Source organism: Emydura macquarii, unplaced genomic scaffold (genome assembly GCF_026122565.2).
Source record: "Emydura macquarii macquarii isolate MOO-44397 ecotype Brisbane River unplaced genomic scaffold, CSIRO-AGI_Emac_v2 contig_480, whole genome shotgun sequence".
NCBI classification, from domain to species: Eukaryota; Metazoa; Chordata; order Testudines; family Chelidae; genus Emydura; species Emydura macquarii.
In genome coordinates, this window is record NW_027130617.1 from 16,566,687 (window position 1) to 16,593,482 (window position 26,796).

At 38.2% G+C, this 26,796-nt stretch overlaps 1 protein-coding gene across 5 annotated transcripts in view; it reads left to right on the forward strand.

The window, feature by feature from the left end:
* ADGRL4 (adhesion G protein-coupled receptor L4) overlaps window positions 1-26,796 on the forward strand; it is a 98,625-nt gene that overhangs the window by 57,201 nt on the left and 14,628 nt on the right. For 3 of the 5 annotated variants that reach the window (XM_067538596.1, XM_067538598.1, XM_067538600.1), the window contains 10 exons: window positions 2,182-2,337; window positions 2,900-2,970; window positions 4,776-4,955; window positions 5,046-5,229; window positions 8,246-8,362; window positions 10,052-10,245; window positions 15,653-15,823; window positions 17,330-17,533; window positions 18,975-19,195; window positions 19,310-19,376. In XM_067538596.1, the coding sequence (XP_067394697.1) occupies window positions 2,182-2,337; window positions 2,900-2,970; window positions 4,776-4,955; window positions 5,046-5,229; window positions 8,246-8,362; window positions 10,052-10,245; window positions 15,653-15,823; window positions 17,330-17,533; window positions 18,975-19,195; window positions 19,310-19,376 (1,565 nt within the window). The remainder of the gene's footprint in view (window positions 1-2,181; window positions 2,338-2,899; window positions 2,971-4,775; window positions 4,956-5,045; window positions 5,230-8,245; window positions 8,363-10,051; window positions 10,246-15,652; window positions 15,824-17,329; window positions 17,534-18,974; window positions 19,196-19,309; window positions 19,377-26,796) is intronic. The other 2 variants (XM_067538597.1, XM_067538599.1) reach the window with 2 other exon arrangements.

A 26,796-nucleotide genomic window follows, 5' to 3' on the forward strand; every position in this document is an offset into this window, starting at 1 on the left:
ACTGAGATTTTACATGGTTGTCACCTGAGCAGGCAGGTCATAAAAACCATTTGGATATAAATAACACAAAAGCCAATATGCTGAGGTCAAATTATTACAATATTTGTTAATTAAAAATGGAAATGAATTATCAACATAATACCGATGTCAGCAATTTAACCTGACACTTGATCTGTCAGGATAACTCTTAGTGCCTTCCAGTGTGATTACGGCACCCTGTAATTGTCCAGGAAGGCCTCAACCTAAACCAGTAGAAGATTAGGAGGCTGTGGGGAACTGTGGGTAAAGCAATAACAAAAAGTGGGGTGAGATGATTATTAGACTCCTCCACTTAAATGGTCAAATGCTATGTACAATTCCATGCATATATGATTTTTTTTAAAGCATTTATCTGATTTTTTTTAACCTAGGCATGCTTGCCATTGGCAAATTATGTTCTATTAATTTACCAACAACTGATGCCACCCAAAGGAAAGAGCCCTTGTGTATTCCTCAGTTGCCTTTGTGTATCTTCCCCTCCCCACCGCCCCCTGGACATGTACAATCTTTTTCTTTCCCTCCATTATCATTGATCTCCTTTCTCTGTTCTTCTAATGTTTTTCTTTTTTACTGTACTAATCTCTTCCTAACTTTCTTTCTTCCTTCGAATTCCAAATCTCTCTCATTCTCCCTTATTCCCTGAATTTCTCCCTTTTTGCTCTATTTCACATACCCTAACATCCACTTTCCACAAATTTATTCCTGTTCCTCCTTTTCCACACTCTGCTTTCTCTGCCAAATCCATTCTCTCTTCTTTTTCTTACCCATTTTTGCCTCACATGTTCTCTGCTTCATAGAATCACTGTCATCAGAAATCTACTCTCTAATCCAAACAGTACCAGCACTGAAAACCCATTCTGAGTTCCTCAAAGCTAAGGGCCGCCCGTTCTCCACTTGTCCTCTCCTAAACTGCTGTTATCAGCATGAGCACCTCCCATCAATTCATCAGTCTGTGCACCTCCCACGAGCACATCACCAGTTGATTTGCTCCAACCCCCACCCAATGTATTCAGTTATCCCCAATTCATCAATTTAATTTTGGCCCCTTTCCCAGTTCATCAATTCTGTTTTCCACTTCCACAATCCTTCAGTTCAATTCTCTACCTCTCCTCTTCTAAATCTATACATGTATTGGCTTCTCATCTACAAATAAATCAATTCTTTTTTCAGACCTTCGTATTTCCAGCCTATTCAGTTCTTCCCTTCTCCCCCAGTACATCATTTCTCAGACTTCCTCCCTACTGCTCACAATTACTCAGTAGAATTCCAAGACTCACTTCCCCCAATGTATCAGTTGAATTCTTTGGTCCCTTTCTCTAGTCAGTCGATATAATGCAAGACCCTCTTTGACATTCATCAAATCAGTTTTGCCCTGCCTTTTTCGATTCATCAGTTCACAGATTTTCTTCCCACAATTCATCAGTTTAATTCTTAGACTCACTCTCACCCAGTCTATTGAATTACTGAATTTAGCTATCCAACTACTTACCTACCCATCATAATTAGGAAGGCATCAACAATTTTAGGGAAATTAAGTTTAAATGTGGATAAAATAGACAAGTCAAGCACTTTGAACAGCCTTTGACTTAAATATTAGATTAACCAGACAGACAGGCAAATCGATTCTTTAAATACTAAAATAATAAAGCATTGATTTTTAAATCAAAAGGCTGCATGCACCAGTTTTCTCTCTCTTTTCTTACTGAATCATAAGGTAGTTACAATCTATTTAGTATAATATATAGAAAAAAAGAGGTTTTGGATGATTTTCATCATACATAATCTAGTATTTTGATATTATTGAATTAATTTTTAAACTCACTTTTAAAACATGAAAATTCAGTGTTATGTTTTTTCAGTGAATGTAGTTATAGCTGTTCAAAAATCAGCAGTCTCTCATTGAAGAATATTTTTAATATTAAAAAGATGCTCAATTTTGCTTTATTGTGCCAAACCCTTAGTGATATAATTGGCAGATGTGTTGCCATTACATTTGACTTCTTTTATCTCTTTGCTATTTTTTATTTAATATTAATTTATACAATTTTGATATGAAATTGCTGCATGCACAACTTAACAAGGCAGCAAGGTGTTGGTCTTTAAATACTTAATAAAAAATTCAATTTTTCACGATATTTGCAGCTATAGATGAGTGCAGCGAAGCAGTAACTGTTGCCTGTGGAGATCATGCGAAATGTGAAAATGTGGATGGAGGATATAACTGCTCCTGTAAGGAAGGTTATCAACCATCCACAGGAAAATTACAGTTTAAGCCAAATGATGGCACTTCCTGCCAAGGTAAATGATATTATAAAGGTTTATGCGTTATTATAGAACTACATCTTCTGAGAAACCCACCAGTGTCTCTTTATCTTCAGTTAGATTAATCAGCGAGACATGAAAAAGAGGCAAGGCACTCACATCTACATTTCTAAAAATATCAATGAGATGTGTACTCTTCTTAGAAATGTATTTGTGCTGAACAATATGATGAAATCTGTTCTGTATAGAAGACCCAACCTGATGTTTTGTTCACATGTATATTCTAGGCTGTATACGCCTGATTCTTCTCTCACTCATACCAGAGTAAATGGTGAGTCAATGGGCCAAATTTTTGTCTGATGTAAACTGGCAAAACTCCACTAAAGTCAATGGAGCTGTTCTCATTTAAAACAACAGAGAATGTGGCTTGGTGATTTACACTGGTGTAAAACCAGTAAGTGAGGTCAGAATTGGGTCCTAATAGTTTATGCTTGTGAACAATCACTATGTATGCACAAGTTCCAAATACTGTAGAGTTTTTTTTCCACTTATACAAGAATTGTTACTGTAATTGATTAGTCTTCTTTCATTTCTACAGAAAATTCAAAGGCAAAGTGCGAGTTACATAATGACTGTATAACTGAAAATATTAATAGAACCTTAGCTGAAGTAAGTAGCATTGGTTTATAGATTAATTTGCAAATTCTTTTATTGTTTCTCTTTTGAAACTGTTATTTCTATTATAATATTTATTGAGGTACTTTTAACAAATGGTTGAAGATACAGTTGAACGTAATCATATCTAGAGAAGACTTTTTAAATACTTTCAGCTTATTTGAAATGGGTTATGTGTTTGAATCACAGTGTTAATTTGCCTGGAAGCTTTGTTTTGTTTGTATTTCCAGTGAACTAAATGATGTTGCACATAGAATTCAGAAGTGTGGTAATCACTCAACAGTTTCTGAATAGCAAGTTCTTGAAATTACACCTTTCTACATTTAATTATGTGCAGCTATTTGTTTGTTCTGAATAAAACCTAGAAAGATAATTTATAGAGGCAGTGAAGGCAAGTGACAAAATATAAAATAGAGCAATAATACAAATGGGTACCAGTATTTTTCTCTCCTTCAAAACATTGTGTGTTAGGCTTCATGTGAAAGAACTGGGGAACCAGATTATTCCCCAGAAGCATAGATTTCAAACATCAAATTAAATAAACTGGTGAGTCCACAAGACTATCAGTTTCTGATTTGATTGGGTAAGTGAATCACTACTGTGCATGTTTGCTTTTTATCTCAAGTAACTTGCCTCAGTTATCAGATTTAAAAGAACCCAGACTTTTAATGTAAAAGGTTTGATTTCTTCAATTTTAGATATACAGTATATTTAACATGCTTACTGTAAATTAAGTAGAGAAGACAGGATAAGTACTCAACATCTGAATCTTAAAACTGAATGACTGTCTTTTTTTAAAACATGTAGTTAAACTAGAGTTGGGTCAAAACCTTGAATCTAAATTCTTCAAATTTTGAAGGAAAATTAATACATCAAATTTGAGCCCATGGATCTGTACCTACTGCTGTAGTTTTCCTAAAAAAAAAAAAAAAAACTAGAAAAAGGCATGTTTTCCAGTTGCAGTAGGATTCAGCCAAAGATTAAGTCCAGATCTCACAAGAGCACTATCTCATGGGATATTCATCTTCTGAGATCATAGAAATCTCATCAAATTGGCTTATCTCATTATGTTTCTACTATTTGGGGAAGAAATCTCATTGGATTTCAATGCCAGGAAATGTGAACCCCTGATCGGATTCAGCCACGACACCGAGTTCTGACCCCTAGCCTAAACCTGATTCAGCCCATTACTAATATAAACATTTTTGTACAAACATTTCCATCTAATTATTTTATATTAATATTTTCAATAGGGAAGTAATTTAATAGTTTTCAACCCTTAGCAGTTAGGTTTAAGTATGCAATAGAATTTTGGTAATCTGTGTGCTTTATAATCTGCATTTTTTTAAAAAAAAAACTGGCCATCTGTTTCCACCTCTCAGCAGAGATTTAACAGAAGAGGCTGTAGTGAGTTGCCATATTACTGAGACTTAATGATTTTTACAAAATATGCTGCAGAACATTTATTAGTACATTATGGAGCACTATGCTAAATAAAACTGAGCTGTACTGGTCAAACAAGGTACACTTGTTATGTATTATTCTTTTATGATGTCTATTTGTCTGGTCAAATTCTGGCATGCCTGCTCTATTGGAGTAGTTCCATAAGTAGACTCATTGACCTGCCCTGTTTGTATGTAAGCATGTTAGAAGCAGATTCACTAATTCACCAAAATCATTAATTTGTTTCCCCATCTTTTGTGCAACTTTTTTGTATTCCCAAAAAGACATCAGTTGTGGCTTTGCTGGTTGAATTGCAGTGGAAACTCCTAAATATACTGATTTCCTGTTTCTTTCAGATTAGGACTATAAAAGAACCCTTGGCTTTCCTGCAAGAAATCAATAGGAACACTGTAGGACAACTTTCACCTGTAGATGTGATTTCATATGTAGAAGTATTATCTGTATCCTACCCATCTCTAAGTACCATGAATAACACAATTTCTGACAAGGAAGCACTTACTAATGTGACTATTAACGTAAGTGGCTTGAGCCTTACTATTGTATTTTTTTCTTCTTTTATAAATAGCATAAGGCTTTTGTGCTTAAAAATATTTTTATACTGACAGGTTTTTGTTAACACCGTGAACAATTTTGTTCAAAAGGATAAAATTACAGTTTGGGAAGCACTCCCTACAAATAACAGAAGAACAAGTCTCACTAAGCTGATGCATGCTGTGGAACAGGCAACACTGCTCATGACACAGAACTTCAAAAAGACAATGCAGCTAGATGTTAATGCAAGTGAAATGGGTAAGAAAAAGGAAAGGAATGTAAGTGATACTTTAGATGTGAATTACACTGGAAGCTTTTTCAGTATAAATTATTGAGACTAGAAGTAGTGTTATGTGAAACGCACAAATTTTGGTTTCTCTGAGTTTTGTTTAAAAATAAATTGTGGCGGGGTACGCCTGCTCCGCTCTGTGGATCCTGCGCTTCACCAGCTACGCCAGTGGTGCGGCTGGGAGGGGAGTGCGGGGGGGGGGGGGGGGGGGGGGGGGGGGAGACCCGGTCCCGCCCTCTGCCCCGGGCCCCCGACCCAGGGACCCTGTGAGGAGTGGTCTCACCTTGCTCAGTCCCTGAGACCGACTACCTTCCCTGGGTCGCCTGTCCGTGGCCCCCCCAGCCTGTAGCCTGCTCCCTGGTACCGGCGTGAGGGGTTGTTCCGCCTTCCCTGACTGGAGCCTTCTCTGCCTCAGTGTGGTAGCCGCAGCAGATGATAGCCCCAAGCCCTGCAGCTGTCGCTGTGGCTGTCGCTGCGGCAGGGCAGGGCAGGGCAGCTCTTCTCCGCTCTGCTTCACTTCGCTCTGTGCCTCCTCTCCTCTGGCTGTTAACTCCCTTCAGCCTTCCTGGCCTGCCTGAAGTGGAGGCTTTTATCTGCTGGGGCAGCTTCTTTGATAGGCCCCAGGTGGCCTAATTGGCCCAACTGTCTTAAATTAGCCCCAGCTGGGTTACCCAGGGAAGAGGGCTTTATGGAGCCTGGGGCTAATATACATGCCCTCCAGTACTCTTTCATAGCCGTGTGGTCTGGCCCTGTCACAAAATAAATAAATAAAATAAATAAATAAAAAAGCAACCAAAAAACATCTACAGATTTTGAGCCAGACCCTTGACATAAATCAGCTACCTCTGGGGACTTCAACGAAGGTAGGACAGTGTACACTGGCTGAGGATCTAACTTAGTTCTTAGAGGAGGCTATAGAGGGTCATGCTTTCAGCTCTAAATGTTTCCCAGTTCAACTCTTACTCATGACCAAAGTGGTAGCCATCACATTGCCTTTAGCAAATTATTGTACATCTTGAATAGATGTATTAAAAATGCCAACAGAATGAACATTAGAATTGCTGGCAGAGGCTCTACAAGCCATGTTTTGTTTTATTTTTGATTTAGTAAAAGCAGTGTAAACAAACTTTGAATTAGTCTGTGCCTTGAAAGCCCAGCCCTGTGGTGGTGATGGCACAGCTGTGTTTTGAATTTCAAGAAAATTCAGATAAGGATAACGGGGAAGCTCTCAACTTGGCCCTCATTATTTCCCACTCTCTTCCTCCATGCATAAGTTGCTTGTCTTCTGTATTATTGTTGTTTTAGGAAGACATTAAGAGTGGGGTTTTCAGAAGTGCTCACCTTTGGCCTATCTCCTCTCACTGAAGTCAGTCAAGCAATGAAGTTAACGGTGTTACCAGAGGCTTCAGTGGGAGCAGATTAACGCTAGTGCTGAGCTCATTTTGACACTACCCTACTCTTACACTCCTACTCCTACCCTAAGACTTGTTGTTTTACTTTTTGGTTGTGACCAGCCATTCTGCTTTCCTCCTTCCAGAGTTATTCAAATGTCCTCTAATTGGCCCGCTTTCCTGATCTGGTGCAGTAAAGTCCAGTATTACCTCCCCTGATCACATCGATCTCCCACTTTGCAGATCACTCCCCAAAATGCACATGTATACTGAAAAAAAAACCTCCCTCGGATCCTGAGGATGAACGGATCCTTTTCCTTCCTTCACTTCAGTGAAATTATCTGTTGTCAAATGAAGTGAGGGAGAGATTTCACAAACAGTGGTTCATTCTGTTTCATCAGCTCCAGGAAACCTATTGCATTTGTAATTTGTAGCGAAGATGGACCAAGCTGTGTGGCCACCCTCCAAAAACTGTGGGAGCTGTTTACTAGGCCACGCCCAAAAGAGAGCAGATGCTAATGCAGGGACCTAATGGAGAGCCTTGAAAATTTCTGTCATTTTTGCGCTAGGTTTTGTTTGAGAATCTGAATTTAGGGGTGCTTATCCAAACTGAACCCAAACTCTAAACATTTTAAAGTTTTTTCCATTACTACTCAGCACTGTGAACATCTTACTCACAATGCCGATGTGTTTCCCACACACTTATTTTTTGAGATAAGGCCCACAATAATGTCTCATTCTCCCCTGCATTTCATGATGCAGCTTCTTTAACTGCAGGCTGTCCAAAGCTTCAGCCATGAAGAACTATTTCTTATGTCCTGACAAACATTTTCTGACAGCTGGTCTATTGAAGAGCTCATATTGTTTTTGTGTGCTGTGCTATAAGCAATGCAGATGGTTTAGTTTAGTGATTCTAGCCCATCAGTCAAGTTTTAGATTTTTCTTTTTTTTCTTTTCTTTTTTTCTTTAAGGCCTGATTGACTTTTTTGTTCCCATTGTGGGTGATTGAAACTCTGCACTATAATGAATTGAGTAAAGAGCTCAATGTCCTCTAATGTAGTTTTTGTCCTAAGGGGCGATGATTGTTTGTTTGTTTGTTGACAGCATACATCATTATATCATGGTGTAATGTGCATTTCATATCACGGAGTGATAACTGGGAGATATTCACTTTTCAAAACTTGGCTTTTTCAAATGTTGCTATTCAGTGGAGGATTTTATCCTTTGCTTTTTATAATTGTGATTTGTGGTCCCTTTCAGAAATGAATTTTTAATAAAGCAATAGCTCTTCTGAAAGTAACCTGCATTATTCTTTCCAGTGCCTAATTTAATGCGAAATAAATAAAAGACCATATTTTTCATAGAAAGAATAAAAGGTATGAGAGAAAAATGTATGCATTAGAATAACAAAGTCTAGAGGTTTAAAGCAAACATGTACAGTATTAATAGCATTTCTCCTTGAAATATTTGGCACAATGGTGTATTTTTAAAATTCACAATAATTATGCAATCCAATGTCACATTTATTAACCTAACTGTAAATTATGTTAGACTGTAATGGAAGTGATTTGCATAGTATTTTTTTTTCTTACAGCTCTCAAGGTTTTTGCTTTTGATTCGCACCACATGAAACACATTCACCCACATGCACACATGGGGGGAGATTATGTAAAGATATCTCCAAAGAAAAAGGAATCACCTAATTCTAATGGTAAGAAAAAGTAATTATACAATAGCTTGGTTTAAACAGCATTCCTGGTACCTATTTGCTGGCAAAACTCAAATGCATAATTCACCAACTGTACAGTTGCAATGTTGATGGCAATAGAGGGAGCACTAGGGAAGGCATTTGTAATACAATGTTGTCTAGCCCTATTGCTTATCTGCTCGAAAGCTTCCACCATTGCTTCCGTTGGCATAATGCACTGCAAGAAAATTATGCCTCTCATTTTTGCCAGTTTTTGTATGGATACAGCCCTCCTTTTTGCTATGTTTAATTACAATATATTTTAAATGTTCTAAAATTCTAATCATACTGGCATATCTAAAGCACTTTACAAGCAAGCATATGTCTGTAGCTATCTTAAAACTTGAGGTGTGTGTAAGTATGTTAAAAATATGTAAAGCAAGAACCAAGTATAACTGGCCCATCCAGACTGACCCCAAGTCCAAAGTAATGAATTGACCAGCAGCACAGTAAACTTCCCATTCCCAACCAACCCATACACATCAATCTACCCCTCAGCAAAAAAACAAAAAAACCAAGACAGTAGACAAATCTTACAACCTGCCAGGAGTCGGTTGGACTAAGTGGAGGTAATGACTTGCAGACTCAGTTACCCCTCCTGGAAAATACCCAGTCAAACCAAGAAGCTGTTACCCTGAGTTCCTCCACTAATTGCAGTGATGGAAGTACCACGCAGAGACATACGAAAGTGATGGTGGCTATATCGAAAACCGAAATGGATAATATACCATTTATGTGAAATCCCCTCACACATGACAATCTACCCCCTAGACTGAAACACAACAACTGTGTAATAACATATAGTACCACTATGCAACACTTTAGGATAGGCAGTGAAGAAAAAATGTCCAGCTGAAACAATTTTGGGAGAATTTTGGGAGGCAAAATGTATCTAAATGACCTGTGAGAGGTTAGTTAGTGTAATGAATAGGGCACTGGCTTCTGGGATTTACAAGATCTAGGTTCTGTCTCTGGCTCAACCATAGATCTCCTGGTGACCTTGGGCAAGTCACTTCACAACTCTCTGTACCTCTATATCCCCTTTCAGCATTAGTGTATCTTATCTATTTAGCAAGGTCATTAGAGCAGGGACGTTCTCTTGCTATATGTTTGGATAGAACTTAGCATAATGGGGCCAAACACCACAGAAGGGCCTAGTTTCGATACTGACTCAGGAAGAAGCATCACATGTATAACTGTGAGTTTCTGTGCCTTGCACGTGTCCTATCCAGTTGCTGACCAGTCATGAAATCCTGGGTGTAGCAAATCTCCCATTGACTTAAAAATGGGGCCAGGATTTCACCCCGGATATTATCCTGATTTATCTTACAAGATCTGAAACTTCACCTGCAGCCAGAGGTAATATTGGTTCAAGTATATATAGCTCCAGAAAAAAAATGTGAATCTCTCCTATTAGAATATTGAGTATGAACACACATTTTTAATTCTAATAGACATTACATTGTTTTAAATAAGGCTATATTTCATTGTCTCTAAAACATTTTTATAAGCATCCACAAAGATTCCATCTGTTTTGCATATTTTATGCAATAGCAGTAATAATGTCTATTGTTTATTGTTTCCTTAATGTCTTCAATTTTGTTCTACTATAAAAAAAGACAAACTACTAAACACAGTCTGTTTGATTGATAGGCACTGTTGCAGTTGTGTTTCTGCGATATAGCAATATTGGTTCTTTGCTTTCATCATCTAAAAACTCCACATCGAAAGATAGTTCAGAGCAGGGAGAGACAGTAAGCTCATCAGTTATTGCTGTTGCAATTAATTCAAATCCACCTACACTCTATGAGCTTGAGAAAATAACATTTACTTTAAAGTACATCAAGGTAAGATTTTTTTTAATCAACATCTGAAGAAAGGAACACAGTACTGTAATTATTTTGTTATGTGATGTAACTGATGTTATGATGTTATTTTGTTATGTGATGTTACAGGATATGTTGGAAAAATGTGCTAGAATATGTCAACAATAATAACTACATAGTCACTGGGTTGTAATGTGGGCAAAAAGTTATGAGTGTGATCAGAGAATCCTTCAGGATTCTGACCATTCTGTATTTTGCATAATCTCTCCAATAGTTTGTCAGATGATTAGAACTATATCCATAAAAGAGTGGAGAAACACTTCAAAACAGATTGCACCAGATGTGCACAGGAGAAGTGAATGCAAAACCTGCAATGTAGTGCTGCCTTTGGTTCTAACAGTACATAACTTCCTTTGAGATAGAGAACTTGAACATCACTTGACATGCCTTTTTGTGGGTAAAAGGCCAGTGGAGCAGTGTTTGAATGCATTAACTATTGTGGTCTGCTTTCAGATTTGGCACATCTATCATGTGAAATTAGCTTTGTCTTTGGGGCAGGGAATATCTTTTTAGACTGAGAGACTATAAGGTCAGAAGGAACCATTATGATCATCTATCTAGTCTGACTTCCTGCACAACACAGGAAACAGAATTTCACCCACCCACTCCTATAATAGACCCCTAACCTAAGACTGAGTTATTGAAGTCCTCAAATAATGATTTAAAGATTTCAAGGTACAGAGAATCCACCAGTAAGTGACCCATGCCCCATGCTACAGAAGAAGGTGAAAAAACCCCAGGGCCTATGCCAATCTGCCCTGGGGGAAAATTCCTTCCCAACCCCAAATATGGCGATCAGTTAAACCCTGAGCATATGGGCAAGAATCACCAGCCAGACACCCAGAAAGAATTATCTGGAGTAACTCAGAACCCACCCCATCTAACATCCCTTCACAGGTCATTGGGCATATTTACCACTAGTAATCTAAGGTCAGTCAATTGCCAAATTAGGCTGTTCCATCATACCATCCCTTCTATAAACTTATCAAGCTCAGTCCTGAAGCCAGCTTAGTTTCTTGCCCCATTTCTCCCCTTGGAAGGCTGTTGCAGAACTTCACTCCCCTAATGGTTAGAAACCTTGGTCTAATTTCAAGTCTAAACTTTCTGATGGGAAGTTTATATCCATTTGTTCTTGTGTCCACATTGGTGCTGAACTTAAATAACTCCTCTACCTTCCTGGTATTTATCCCTCTAATGTATTTATAGAGAGCAACCATATCTCCCCTCAGCCTTCTTTTGGTTAGGCTAAACAAGCCAAGCTCTTTGAGTCTCCTCTCATAAGGCAGGTTTTCCATTCCTCGGATCATCCTAGTAGCCCTTCTCTGCACCTGTACCAGTTTGAATTAATCTTTCTTAAACATGGAAGATCAGAACTGCACATAATATTCCCAATGCGGTCCGACCAATGCCTTGTATAGCAGTACTAACACGTCCCTATCTCAACTGGAAATACCTTACCTGATGCATCCTAGGGCCACATTAGCTTTTTGCATGGCCACATCACATTGGCGGCTGTAGTCATCCTGTGATCAACCAATATGCCCAGGTACTTTTCTTCCTCTGTCACTTCCCACTGATGGATACCCAGCTTATAACAAACGTTCTTGTTATTAATCCCTAAGTGCATGACCTTGCACTTTCCACTATTAAAGTTCATCCTATTTCTTTTACTCCAGTTTACAAGGTCATCCAGATCTTGTTGTAATATATCTGGTCTTTCTCTGTATTAGCAATACCACCCAACTTTGTATCATCCTCAAACTTTATTAGAAAACTCCCACTTTTTGTATCAAGGTCAGTAATAAAAAGGCTAAATAAGATCGGTCCCAAGACTGATCCCTGAGGAACTCCACTAGTAACCTCCCTCCAATCTGACAGTTCACCTTTCAGTGTGACTCATTGAAGTCTCCCCTTTAACCAATCCATTTTATCCATCTTCCAATTTTCACATTAATTCCCATCTTTTCCAATTTAACTAATAATTCCCCATGTGGAACCGTATCAAATGCCTTACTGAAATCTAGGTAAATTAGATCTACTGCATTCCCTTTGTCTAAAAAATTTGTTATCTTCTCAAAAAAGGAGATCAGGTTGGATTGGCACGATCTACCTTTTGTAAAGCTATGCTGTATTTTGTCCCAATTACCTTGATGTCCTTAACTATTTTCTCTTTCAACATTTTTTCCAACACCTTACATACTACCGAGGTCAAACTAATAATCCTGTAGTTACCCGGATCGCTTTTTTTCCCTTTCTTAAAAATAGGAACTACGTTAGCAATTTTCCAGTCATACAGTACAACCCCTGAGTTTACAGATTCCTTAAAAATCCTTGTTAATGGGCTTGCAATTTCACGTGCCAGTTCCTTTAATTTTCTTGGATTGAGACTATCCAGGCCCCCCGATTTAATCCCATTAAGCAGTTCAAGTTTGGCTTCTACCTCAGATGTGGTCATTTCTACCTCCATATCCACAAACCCATTAGCTCCCCTGCCGCTATCCCTAAGATCATCATTAGCATCATTAAAATGTAGGCAAAGTATTTGTTTAGATATTCAGACATTAGATTATTATAGATATTCATGTCTAGATTATCCTTAACTTCCACCCCATCCTCAGTGGTCCCACTTTCTTTCTTTCTTTCTTTCTTTCTTTCTTTCTCTCTTTCTTTCTTTTTCTTGTTTATATCACTATAGAAGCTTTTACTATTAGTTTTAATTTCCTTTGCAAGGTCAACTCTACTTGGATTTTAGGATTTCTCACTTTGTCTCTACATGTTCTGACCTCCAAGAGATATCTTTCCTTGCTGATTCCTCCCATTTCCACTCCTTATAGGCTTTCTCTTAATCACCTGTCTGAGATGCTTGCTCATCCAGCTTATCTACACCCCTTGCCTATGAATTTTTTCCCCTTCCTTGGGATTCAGGCTTCAGATAGTTCCTGCAACTTTGACTTGAAGTAATTTCAAGCCTCCTCCGCCTTTAGATCCATGAGTTCTTCAGTTCAGTCCACTTCTCTAACTAATTCCCTTAATTTTTTAAAGTTAGCCCTTTTGAAATCAAAGACCCTAGTCACAGATCTCTTTTTGTTTATCTTTCCATTTAGTTTGAACTGAATTAGCTCATGGTCGCTTGAACCAAGATTGTTCCCTACAACCAGTTCTTCTATGAGATCCTCACTACTCACCAATACCAAATCTAAAATGGCATTCCTTCTTGTTGGTTCAGCAACTATTTGGTGAAAAAATCTGTCAGCTATCACATCCAGGAAAATCTGAGCCCTATTATTATTACTAGCACTAATCTTTCAGTCTATATCTGGGAAATTAAAATCTCCCATAATCACACAGTTCCCAGTAGTATTTACTTCATTAAAAACATGAAGGAGGTATCTATCCATACCCAAATCGGATCCCGGTGATCTGTAGCACACCCAAAGCACTATCCCAGGGGAAGCTCAAGCAATTTTCTTCCCCAATGTGATTTTTGCCCAGACAGACTCTGTCTTATCAATTGCATCACTTCTAATTTCTTTACAGTTTACTTCATCATCGATATACAATGCTACTCCACCACCTTTGCCTTTATTTCTGTCTTTCCTAAACAGCACATACCCATTAATACCTGTACTCCAGCCATGACTACTATTCCACGATGTTTCTGTTATCCCTATAATATCTGGTTTCACTTCCTGCAGAAGTAGCTCTAGTTCCTCTATTTTGTTACCCAGGCTCCTCGCATTGTATACAAACATCTTAATTTTTTCTGTTTGGGTTCGCTCACATTCCTTACAGGATTCGCCACAGTCATTCTACTGCCTGTAACACTTATTAGACTGGTATCTACACCACCCTTCTTCTTCATGTCCATTCTCCTACCCACTGCTATATCCTTTCCTATTTCATTTTCCTCCCTCTCAATGTTAAAATCAAGTGTGGAGATCACCCAGGCATCTCCCAAACATCTCCCCCAAATTTCTAGTTTAAAGCTTTCTTAATCAGTTTTGCCAACCTCCATCCTAGAAGTCTATTTCCCTCCCTGTTCAGGTGAAGTCCACCCCAAGAGAACAGTCCTCTGTCCATGAATGCCTCCCAGTGGCCATACATTCCAAACCCCTCCTTATAACATCACTGCCTGAGCCATCTGTTGATCATCATAATCTCGCCACGCCTTTGTTGTCCTCCTCTAGGGACAGGCAGAATTCCACTGAAGATCATCTGAGCCTCCATTTCCTTAAGAGTCTTCCCCAGCCTGGCTGAGTCTCCCTTGATTCGTTCCAGTGAGAATCTAGCTGAATCATTTGTTCCCACATGAAGGACAATCAGTGGGTTCTTTCCCGCTCCCGCTAGGATCCTCTTCAGTCTCGGGTCCACATCTCGTATCCTAGCACCCGGCAGACAGCACACCCTTTGTTCTCCAGATCAGCTCTGGTTACAGGCCTGTCTGTTCTTCTCAGGAGGGAGTTCCCAATCACGTAGACCTGCCTTTTCTTGGTGATAGTGCGATTCTCCAGCCTCTCCCCTGTTCTTTCTGGCTGCAAGTCCTCTCATCTTCTGTTCTCCCTTTCAATCTTCTGCAACCAATCCTGGATCCTCCTGGAGCTCTTATTTGGTGGTATCTCCATTTGCTCATTCACACTTTGTGTAGGACTAGCTGCTCTTCTCTTCTTCCTTGTCCTCCCACCTGTGTTTGTACAGCACATAGCACATTTGGGCCCTGGCCCATGTCATGACTGGCACTCGTAGGCCCTTATATAGTTCACATGATTATAGATGGAGACACCCCAGGTTACTTTACAAATGTCCAAAGTATTCAGTGTGATAGAACAGAGAATTCCCATGTTGCCCTGGGGCTGCAAATGAAGAGGCAGGAAATGAGAAGGATAGAATGGATCTGAGTCATTCTACTGGGTAGGATAGAAGCAGGGCCAGCAATGTGGCTGTAATGTTGGCAGTTGTTCAATACATGCATATATGTTTATAGTTGTGTACCAGATGTAAGATTCTGACACCTTTGTAAGTGCCAGGAAGGTTGGGTAATTGGTTTAGTCCAGCTTGTTACGTCTGCTGTTAACTGGGTGAATCAGGTATTTCAATCTTGCGCCATTTTTAGTTGCTTGGAATAGGTCCTGATATGTGTGTGTGCACGAGTGTGTGTTTTCTGTTCTGAGGATTGGGGTTTTTTTGGTTGGTTGGGGGTTGTTCTGAGAGGGTTTTGTGTCTTGTTTTGGTTTTTTGTTTGTTTTTTTCCTGAACCTTCCTTCAGTAAAATGCAACTTTTAATGAATTGTTCTGGCGAATGTAACAAGACTCTCTTGATGGAAAATTTCCTGCCTTTCACCATTAGTAAAACATCTTATTTCTCTTCCAGACTGCAGATAAGGATATTAAATGTGCATTTTGGAACTACTCAGCAGACACAATGAATGGCAACTGGTCTACCGAAGGCTGTGAGCTGACACATTCCAACACTACTCATACCTCATGCAAATGTAATCATCTGACTCATTTTGCTGTATTGATGTCTTCAGGCAGCTCTGTTGTAAGTGCTATTTTTCACTTAGTGTTTTACCAGATACTTACATCCTCACTTAATGTGTTTTTTCAATGCCACTAATATACTTCCCCCGCGCCCACCCTCCCCACTTTTCTTTCCATCTCTTTTTTCCTTATTCAGCAGACACACAATTTACTGTGAACAGTGCAAACCCAGTTCCTCCCATTTCTCTCTGAATTTCTTTATGTCCATTTTGTAGTATGACAGGACAGTGATGCAGCAAAGAATCTTGTTCCAAACCTGCAGTTTGTTGTTTTTTATTTCAAAACCCTTCCAGGCTACAGTGGGATTTAACTGGTATCTGAAGTGGTCAGCAACTATATGGCCTGAGATTTCTCTCACAATGTTTTTTGTCATATATTTGTCTTAGCACCTAAAAATCTGGAGTGTCTTCTTTAAATTATCCTCTGAGTTGCAATAGCATTGTCAGAAAATTGTATAGGAATTGCAGGGCAGGACTGAGTTCATGAACATTAAAACGGGGACCCACACAATCGTCACAGAATTGTGAAAATGACCACTCACTTGTTCCCCACTTACAATAAAAGGCCCCTAAGATTTTTGGGATCGACACAGGATATACAGGAGCCTAGGTTTAGCCTTGGGAGGCAGCTTTTTTAGGCACCAGAATTGGCAATAAGAGCACTAGCGTAAGTATATTGTGCTGAGACAGTTCTTCCACACTGTGCACATCATATTGATAGAGGTTGTTTCTTAGTTGCTAAATAGCATCTTAAGTCTTCAGTTCAAATTTAAGATTTTTGTGGTGTTCTTATATAGTTTCTTTAAAAAACAGGATAATCTCTGGGCCTGCATTTAGAATTTATACTTAGATACACTTTATGGCCAGTCAAATCCTGCCCTTATGCAGTCACGTATTTCTGAGGTTCTTTTTACTGAATACCAAGTAGCCAATGTAACTGTCCTTCTGCACAGAAAATACGTGCACATAATCATTAAAAAAGCCCATAATATTTTAGACAATTTCCATGCTATGTATCTCGATCCAGCATTCTTTTTAGCAATTGTGATTTCCAAGTCTTTTATTGCTCATGTTTAAATTGAAGAAAAGTGATACTCTTATGCTATGTGAACAAATATCAATAAGTCACTGATGTGGTAATATTTTCATGTCATGTATTAATACATTTTCTATTACCAATATATTTGTCATTTAGTAATAGATCAGATTTTTAAGTCATATTAGCAAATATTAATGCTAAGATGATATTAATGTAAGAAATAACACATCACTGGTGCAAGAACATTAAAATATATATTTTATTATTGGTTTTTCTGAGCATTATACCTGCCTCCCAAAAAAAAACAGTACTTTTGAAATTATCAAAAGTGTGAGTTGCACTGCAACCCTACAAACAGTTTTGATGAATGTTTTGCAAAAAGGTAAAAGGAACTGTATTATAGAATGAAGCTTTCTGTGACAAGGTACAGAGTTATTCTCTTAACTATTATATTATAATTTTCCCTCAGGGTGTTACAAATTATAACATTCTTACAAGAATCACTCAGCTAGGAATAATTATTTCATTGATTTGCCTCTCCATGTGCATTTTTACCTTCTGGTTCTTCAGTGAAATTCAAAGCACTAGAACAACAATTCACAAAAATCTCTGCTGCAGCCTTTTCCTGGCAGAACTTATCTTTCTTGTTGGAATTAATATGAACAATAATAAGGTACGTAGCCTTTGTCATTGATTGATTTTTACATTTGGAAAGTAAATATACAGTATAAAGTGCCATATTCCATGTAGCATGCAGTATTTTTGGATGTTAATATGAATGTTCCAGTGCTATTGACTTCCTAGTCTACACAGTATTTATGGTGAATACAAAGTGGTTTTTCTGTGCATGCTTTAGTTAAAGAAATGGAGCCACATTCTCAGCTGGTGTCAATTGATGCAGTTCCACTGAATTCAGTGATGCTTTGCCAGTTTACACTAAATGAGAACTTGGTCTCCCTATGTTTGTTATTTTAACTATTTCACAACCATAATGTTTTGCCCTTTAACAGTTCCACCTACTAAATGTTCGGTTTAGGTGCTGCACAAAGCAATGCTGGTGATTCAATGGGGGGGCACTCACTGTGTTCCCACAGATTCAGTACTGAACCAAAACCCCAGCCTTGTGTTAAAGACACTGCTGCTAGAGGTTCCATCTGTCAGATAAGATCTAAAACTGGTCTTGACCACACACTGTCGCTTAAGACCTTATGACACTCTTCATATAAGTAGGGATGCTAACCCCTGCCTCCTGGGAAGATTATAGTTCAACTAGATGTATTTTGCCTATCTAAATTACCCTGTGGTTTCAAGTCGATATGATATTCTTCACCTCCTGCCTTAAATTGTAGTTTAGCATTGTTGTGAACCACACCAGAGGTGGCTGAGTTTCAGTGGGTGAAGTAATCCCTGTGTAATCTCCCTTAGTGATGTAAAAAAGGTTCTTTTTAACACCTTGGTTTTCAGATGAAAGTTGCTATTTATGTGTAAGATATTAATAATTACAATTTTTGAATTAGTTTGAGATCATTTTTATAATGGACAGTTGCTAAAAGGCATCTTCTCTTTTTCTCATGTATTGCAGAGTGGTATTTTAAATTGATTGAAAAATATTATTTGACATTCCTGAGACAGTTCTTTAGTACTGATTGACTGAGGAGTGTCATTTTACAAGTATTGTTTACTAAAAGCATGTCCCTATGCTTTAAAATAAAACTTTAAATAATGATTTGCCAGTCAACTGAATTTTGGTGTCAAAAGAAAAAAAGCATCTTGACTAATTTAACACAATGTATAGACTAGTCAGCTCCAATAGTGGTGTCAAGAGTGTCCATTTATAGATGTTATTTAGCTGTGGGGGAAAAACACAGACCTATCCAGAGCTTGATTAAAAAAGTTAAATATATTTTCTTTATTTTACAGATTGCTATAGAAAAGTAATAATGAAGAGGTTAAATTTTGTGTTTAGGCCAAGTACCTTTAAGTCATGGTTGAATTTGGACTATGATAACACTCTTTTGGCATAATTATTAATAAACTGAGTCCCAGGTCATATATTGTAACAGTAATAAATTAATTATTATTTATGACTTTGCTTTCTCTGGTTGACTTTCTAGCTCTTCTGTTCAATCACTGCTGGATTACTCCATTATTTCCTTTTAGCTGCCTTTGCATGGATGTGCATCGAAGGCATACACCTGTACCTGATAGTTGTGGGAGTCATCTATAACAAGGGGTTCTTACACAAGAACTTCTATATCTTTGGTTACGTGAGTCCAGCAGTGGTGGTTGGAATTTCAGCAGCCCTAGGATATAAATATTACGGCACTACGGAAGTGTAAGTTGCTGTTTTACATATCTGTTTCAGTCGGTAAAGTGGTATAAGAATGCAGAGGAAATGTTTGCAGGAGTTGAGCACATTTCAAGGCATTCTATGCTGTTTACTTTTCAGATGTTGGCTCAGCACAAAGAATAACTTTATATGGAGTTTTATAGGACCAGCATGTCTAATAATTCTTGTAAGTAGAATTTTCCTTTTTATTACAGTACATAACATTGATAATAAAAGGTGCTTAATAATCACTAAACTATTGGCAATCTATCTGTGAGTGCTAACTATAGGGCAGGATTGGCTATTATAGACTATTTTTATTGTGTGTCTCAATTATTTCTATGCTGTACATCTAAATGCTTTGCTAGTCTGAAGAACAAAGGTTTTATTATCAAAACTCCATTGCAGATCAGGACTATTTCTTTTTTTTCTTTTAACCTCATAGTTTGAGAAATTCTGTGCAGCATTTTTAGTCTGTAAGAAGCAACATCTTCACATGTCAGTGCTATCTCAGCAAGGCTCAGCAGGTGGTGTATACAGACACTATGCCAACAGACAGATAATCCAGTATTTGAAATGTTGCGTTACTTAATCTTTTATCAGTGATCGGTCATCTTAGAAGATTAGACTGTCATCTTTGTGGTTTTATCATTCCTGTGTACCCTGTCATCATCAAAGCTATTTTAAACTAAATTGCAACGTCAAAGACAAGAACTCTCCATTTCACGTAGGCAGACAAGTCAAGTATTGATAGCCCTATTTCAGAAGGGAAGAGGGCCTTTCTAATTCTTATTGGAAGTGGTTTTAAACTGCAAATTTGGCAGGTGTTACATGTTCCATTCTAAATAAGACATCTTCTGATGCTTCAAGAGCATTTCTAAGTGCTGTAAAGTTTAACAAACCATTCAGTCTGTAATCGGGCATCCCTGTGTGTGAGAAGATTGATGGTGATCAGGCAATAGCAGGCATTCAAGAAGGAGAAGGTGCAGTGGAGGCCTTGTGGTCTCTCTGGTCAATTCAGTTACAGTCCTTAGCTAACTCTTTATGTATTTGGTGATGAATTTTTGAAAGGAGCAAGTGCCAGTGGTCAATATAAGTAGAGTGAAAGCAAAATAGTTTAAGTACCTGACTATGTACATGAAAACATTAACCTCTTTAATGCTGAATAACATACCGGATATATTTTGGCCCAATTCTGCTTTACATGTGCACCCAAAATTCCCACTGAAGCTAGGGTACCAAATCTTGGGCTCCATTGTGAAAGTTGTGCATTGTTGCCCCCTAAAGCCAACTCTACCAGATACAGGACGATTGCCCTCAGGACAATACAGCCCCCACTCACCCATCCCTTGCCACAGGCAAATTTCAAGCCATTCTAACTTATACTTGGGAACCAGACCAGTGGAGAGTAATTCCAGGATCGGAACAGTGCAAAAGTGTATTTTGCAGGATCCTGGCTGTCTGGGCTGAAAGGAGGCAAGAATAGCAGTAAGGAGAGACACTAAGATTCAGTTTTTTCCTGTCTTCTAGATTGCAGGGCTTCACAGGCTTAGGATGCCATTTCCCATGCCCCCTTTTTGGATCCTGTCCCCTTCTCCTGAGAGGATAACTTGCAAGATTCATAGTTCTTTGTTCTTTCCATTCCCATGCCTCATATCTCCAGGGGGGGAGGTATCAGGGTTTTTTTTAATCATTATTTTCTTGGCTGTGCTATGCCTTAGATTAATTCACTGTTAGTCTCAGGAAACTCAGATCTATAAAACTATGGGATCAAAATATAAAAATAGTCATAACATATATATACAAGTTCAATTATCATGTCCAATGGAGCTGTGCTTGGTGCAGGACCCAAGGGAAAAGATGCAAAGGTAGCTTGACCTGACTTTTGTGACTCCCTAATTAAGGAGCCAGCTCAGCTATTAGTATAACTTAGATAGCGTCAGAACTGCTCTAATGTGTAATCACCTGCGACCCCAGAAGTAGTCCAATCATCCAGTAGTGGGTGGAATTCATGAAACAAAATGTTAACCTGACTGCCATGCCCCCTACAGCAAAAAAGAACATGTGGGCACAGATTGGGGTGGGTTAGCCTCACTGGGTGAGCTCTACATCACCAAGTAATTTCCCTTCTGCAGGAAGAATTCTGGCTGGCCATTCTGGCTAGTTTCCAGCCCCTTTTCATCAGTGGAGCAGCACAACATGGCTGTAGCAGATGAGGAAATCAGATCCAGAGTTGTTTTGTTGTGGTTGCCATGAAAGCACTTTCTGAGACTGTTTATTTTAGCAATATTCTTATACATTGATTATTATCTGTTAATAACCAGGCCTGCACACACACAACTAAATCCATGAGGGAATGTTTTTTCATTCACAGTGGACTATTTTGCTGCTGTGTGGCTTTTTGATACTTTTGATTAGATGGTAACATAAATTAGGAAGTGAAATACTGCTCCACTTTGAAAACCTCAGCCCAGGTAACTGTCCTAGGAGAAAATAGAAAATATCTTATGAAATGTTTGACTTAGGAGATGAAGTCAGTACAAGTTATTTGGAATGGATATTGATGGCATTATTTTCATTCTTCTTGTTCCTCCTTCCTGAATAGTGTGTTAAGTGCAAGCAATGTAACAAATGTATGCTTTTTCCAAGGCAATGAGGACTTGGAAATATTTTTAATTAGTGAGTTCTGTTTCTTTCCATAAGGCTTTCCAATACTGCTATTCCAGAGAAAGATTAATTAATTTAAAATCAGCGGAGAAATCACCGATAAAAAACACAAAACAATTAAGGGCTTTGAAAAGGAAATGCTACTTTTTTTCTGAGATAAACAGATAGGGCAACAGTATCTTCAAATATAAAACTACATATACTGGCAGCTTTCAAACTTGCTTTTAATCCTGAGCCTAACAAACTGATGGCAGGGAGTTCACAGTCTTTTGCAAGGAAGCCTAAAGGGATTTGTACGCCAGAGTTCAGATCTCTAATGAACAGCTCACCACAGCTCTAATTCTTACTTAGAAACATTACATTTTTAGTCAACAGGAAAACCCATGTACTGTAAATGGTGCTTTCTGCTTTTATGAATGGAGCCCTAGGAGATTTGTGGTTTGGGATTATAATGTAATATGCCTTTGAGACAACATGTAAATGATTAAGAACAGAACTAGTTCTGTGCTGATGGATTCTCTGGGTGCATTGTTTCAAACAAATCTTTGGTCTTTAAATCTACTGTAATAACAGCTAAGCGCAAGAAGCTCAGGTCTTTATCATCAAGAGTACAAGCTATGTTCCTCTCTGATTGCTTAAACAGTAACACTACTACCTAAGGTATATGGTCATTAGTAGTAAGGTTCCACTAGATTTCTGAAGGGTAACCAGTGGCCTTATTCATCCTATCTAAGGATTATTATTATATTATTATTATTATTTTATTATTATTAGATTAATGTTTGTACATGAAAAGGAGTGGGTCAGAAATTATGGAAGAAAGGGCATTTAAAACTTTTGTAAAGCAAACTGGAAGATGAATATAATTTTCACAACTTATTTTCATCTTCCTAATACTTGTAATCTTTAGAACCACAACCATTTTAACTAAACCTGTGCCACAGATTAGATCAAAACACACAAGCTTGAAGAAATTATTTTGTAATAACAATTTAATCTTTTTAATATAAAAATGAGTTTACCACAGACTTTAAAGGGAGAAAACCCACACACCTATATGCTTGAATGAGGCAAATACAAAAGTAAACTCCAGTGATAAAAGTTATAAAAGAGAGAGAAAATGTTCTAGCTTTTAAATACACTCTTATAGTTTTAATCTCTATGCAATAGAAAGAACGCAAAATGAAAAGCATGCTTTGCACACAGCGTAACGCGGGTGCATTTTTAATTAATACACAATGTTAGCATAGGATGAAGTTCCCACCTCAGTATAGTGACCTCATGCAGAGCCTCCCACACATTTGAAACTGCCCGTTAAGCTCTGTGTAAGAGGCAGAAGGCCTCTGACAAAGCCCCTGCTGACTTCAATGGTGGAAGATGAACCTCTCTACTCCCGCACACTACAGAGAAGAGTTCTGCAGCAGCTCCCCAATAAGATGCTGAGGAGGGGTCTCCTGGGATGAGCGAGGAATGGAGCTATACTTATGCAGATCCAGCATCTGAAAGCCACTGAAAAGAGGATACAGAGGAGAATCAATCGCTTTTTGATGAACAGCACTGGACGTTCCCTTTCAATATCCCACTCACCCATCCCTGTTTTCTTTCCCACACAAAGCTAGTTTAGTTGGGCTTGGTGCAGCAAGGATTGAATTTTCAGCCATAATGAATTAATTCTACCAAAATGTCCCATAATAAAAGAACTTGACCTGCCACAGGATGTGCAGGGATACAAAGGTCTGACTCGACTCGATCTTCCAGTAACACCAATGTAACTTCACTGGTATGAACCTGGCATACCAGAGCAAAGAACTGAGTTCTGAAAGTATTATAAGCAGTAGTATTAACATATTAGATATGCATTCCAGTTTAACAATGATGTCTTTGTCAGTGCTGTCAGTACTATTTATAAGATCACCCTCTGTGATCACAAAATATATACATGATCCCTGACAACATGAGACTAGAAGATATCCAAAACTGGACACTATAAAATGATCTCTCTGACTTTTCATTCAGATAGTGCAGTGCTGTATTGTACAGAGGACACTATTATTGTGGTGATCTTCCTTTTTTACTCCTCTAATGTGTTTTCAGGGACACTGAAGGGGCCTGGCTCAGATTCAGGCTCTAATTTCTTGAAACAATTGGTAATTGTGGTGATTGCAACTTCAGAAATGGCTTATAAAAGGAGATCTGCAATTTCCAGATTGTTCTTGTAAACTGGGCCTGGAAAATACAGGCTAAAATTACTTTCCAGGAAAGGTATCTCATAAATGCAGAGTTCCCATTCAGATGTTTCTATACAGGAACGGAATGCCAACTGTAACAACATAAGAACAGCCCTACTGGGTCACATCAATGGTCCATTTAGCCCAGTATCCTGTCTTCCAGCAGTGGCCAGTGCCAGATGCTTCAGAGGGAATGAACAGAACAGGGCTATTATCTAGTGAGCCATATCCTGTTGTCCAGGCCCAGCTTCTGGCAGTCAAAGGCTTAGGACCAGCCAAACACCCAGAGCATGGGGTTGTGTCCCTGACCATCTTGGCTAATAGCCATTGATGGACCTGATCTCTATGAATTTATCTAATTCTTTTTTTAACCCAGTTGTATTTTTGGCCTTCACATCATCCCCTGGCAACGAGATCCACAGGTTGACTGTGTGTTGTGTGAAGATGTACTTCCTTATGTTTGTTTTAAACCTGCTGCCTATTAATTTCATTGGGTGATCCCTGTTTCTTGTGTTATGTGAAGGGGTAAATAATACTTCTTTATTCACTTTCTTCACACCATTCATGATTTTATAGACCTCTATCTTATCCCCACTTAATGATCTCTTCTCTAAGATGAGTAGTCCTAGTCTTTTTAATTTCTCCTTGTATGGAAGCTGTTCCATACCCCTCATCATTTTTGTTGCCCTTCTCTGCACTTTTTTCCAATTCTAATATACATATATATTTTAGATGGGTTGACCAGAACAGCATATAGTATTCAAGCTGTGGGCATATAATGGATTTATATATAGGCATTATGATATTTTCTGTTTTATTATCTATCCCATTCCTAATGGTTCCTAACATTCTGTTAGCTTTTTTTTTTTTACTGCCAATGCACATTGAGTGGATGTTTTCTGAAAACTATCCACAATGATGCCACTATATCTTTCTTGAGTGATAACAGCTAATTTGGACTCCATCACTTTGTATTTATAGTTGGGATTATGTTTTCCAATGTTCATTATTTTGCATTTATCAATATTGAATTTCATCTGCCATTTTGTCACCCAGTCACCCAGTTAAGTCCAAAACTGACTGCAATCTTGAGTGATTTTGTACCATCTGCAGATTTTGCCATCTCACTTTTTACCAGCTTTTCCAGATCATTTATGAAAATGTGGAACAGCACAGGTCCCAATACAGATCTTTGGGGGATCTCCCCCCTCCCTATTTACTTCTTTTCATTGTGAAAACTGACCACTTATTCCTAACCTTTGTTTCCTGTCTTTTAACCAGTTAGTGATCCAGGAGAAGATCTTTCCTGTTATCCCATAACAACTTATTTTTGTTTAAAAGCCTTTGGTGAGGGACTTTGTTAAAGGCTTTCTGATGGTGCAAGTGATCACTCCTCTCCCCATGTTTGCTTACCCACTCAAAGAAGTCTAATGGATTAGACATGATTTCCCTTTACAAAAGCTGTGTTGACTCTTCCCTGACATATTGTGTTTATTTATGCGTCTCTAATAATTCTGTTCTTTACTATAGCTTAAACCAGTTTGCCTGGTACCAAAGTTAGGCTTACTGACCTGTAATTGCCAAGATCGCCTTTTGTACCTTTTAAAAACTCAGTGTTACATTAACTATCCTCCAGTCATGTGGTACAGATGCTGATTTAAGCAATAGGTTACATACTACCATATTTATAAATCATAAACTCTAAAATAGAAACAGTCTAAAAATTGCAGTGAGTGATTAACCATAGGGTTTTGAACTTCACATGTGTAAATGAATCAGTAAATGAATAAAATACACAGAGTGCAGTTGCACAATACAAAAGAGTGACATGTGAACGATGAAAGCAGGCTACCAGTAGATTAATGCTTCTCATTAAGGGAGTGCCTGCATATTCATTAGAACTGGTCGATTACTTTAAAAAAATATTCATCAGATAATTTATTTGATTAATTTTGCCGTTAATTGTCAAATAATTTATTCAACAAAAGTGGTTGAATGAACTGAATGGTGCATGCATCAAATAGTATTTGACAGCTCCAGTACTAGTTCTGTGCATTTGAGGCTAATTTGGGATTAGCAATATTGCTGTAATCAACGCAAAAGAGGTTCTAGACAAAACTATTCCTGCACTGCTTTCCCATGCACTAGCAACTTTCCCACACTTAACACTTTAATCTGGATTGTTCTGGTTGATCACATCTTTCATGTTGAAAATATGTTCATTTCTCAGCCATCAGATATCAGGCAGATTTACCACTCTGCGACTCCAGTTTCACAGTGTAACTCCTCTGCAATCTGTGGAGTTACACTGGTTTAAAAAAAAATGGACTAATGGAATGGTGAATCAGGCCTATTGTCTCCTTAGATTTTGATATGGATGCTTATATTATTATTTCTGTTCTCTAACTGTGAAGTTCATGGCCAGTATTCTTGAAAGCCTACAATATGTTATTTAAAAGGTTCCTTGACCTCCAGCATCTGCCATAAAAAACTTCACCAGCAGCTCACACTTTTCAGCTAGTGTTTATGCTCCTTAGAGTTTTAGCTTTTGTGGAGGTTAATAAGTTGTGGTAAATACCTATTTACATGTCTTACACAGATGTATACTGTTTGGTCTCTAGAGTTTAGAGTGCATCTTCCAGAAACCAATGCCATTTTAACCATTTGTTTTTTATCCACTCTTGCTATTAAGTCTGCTTTTTAGTGGAAATT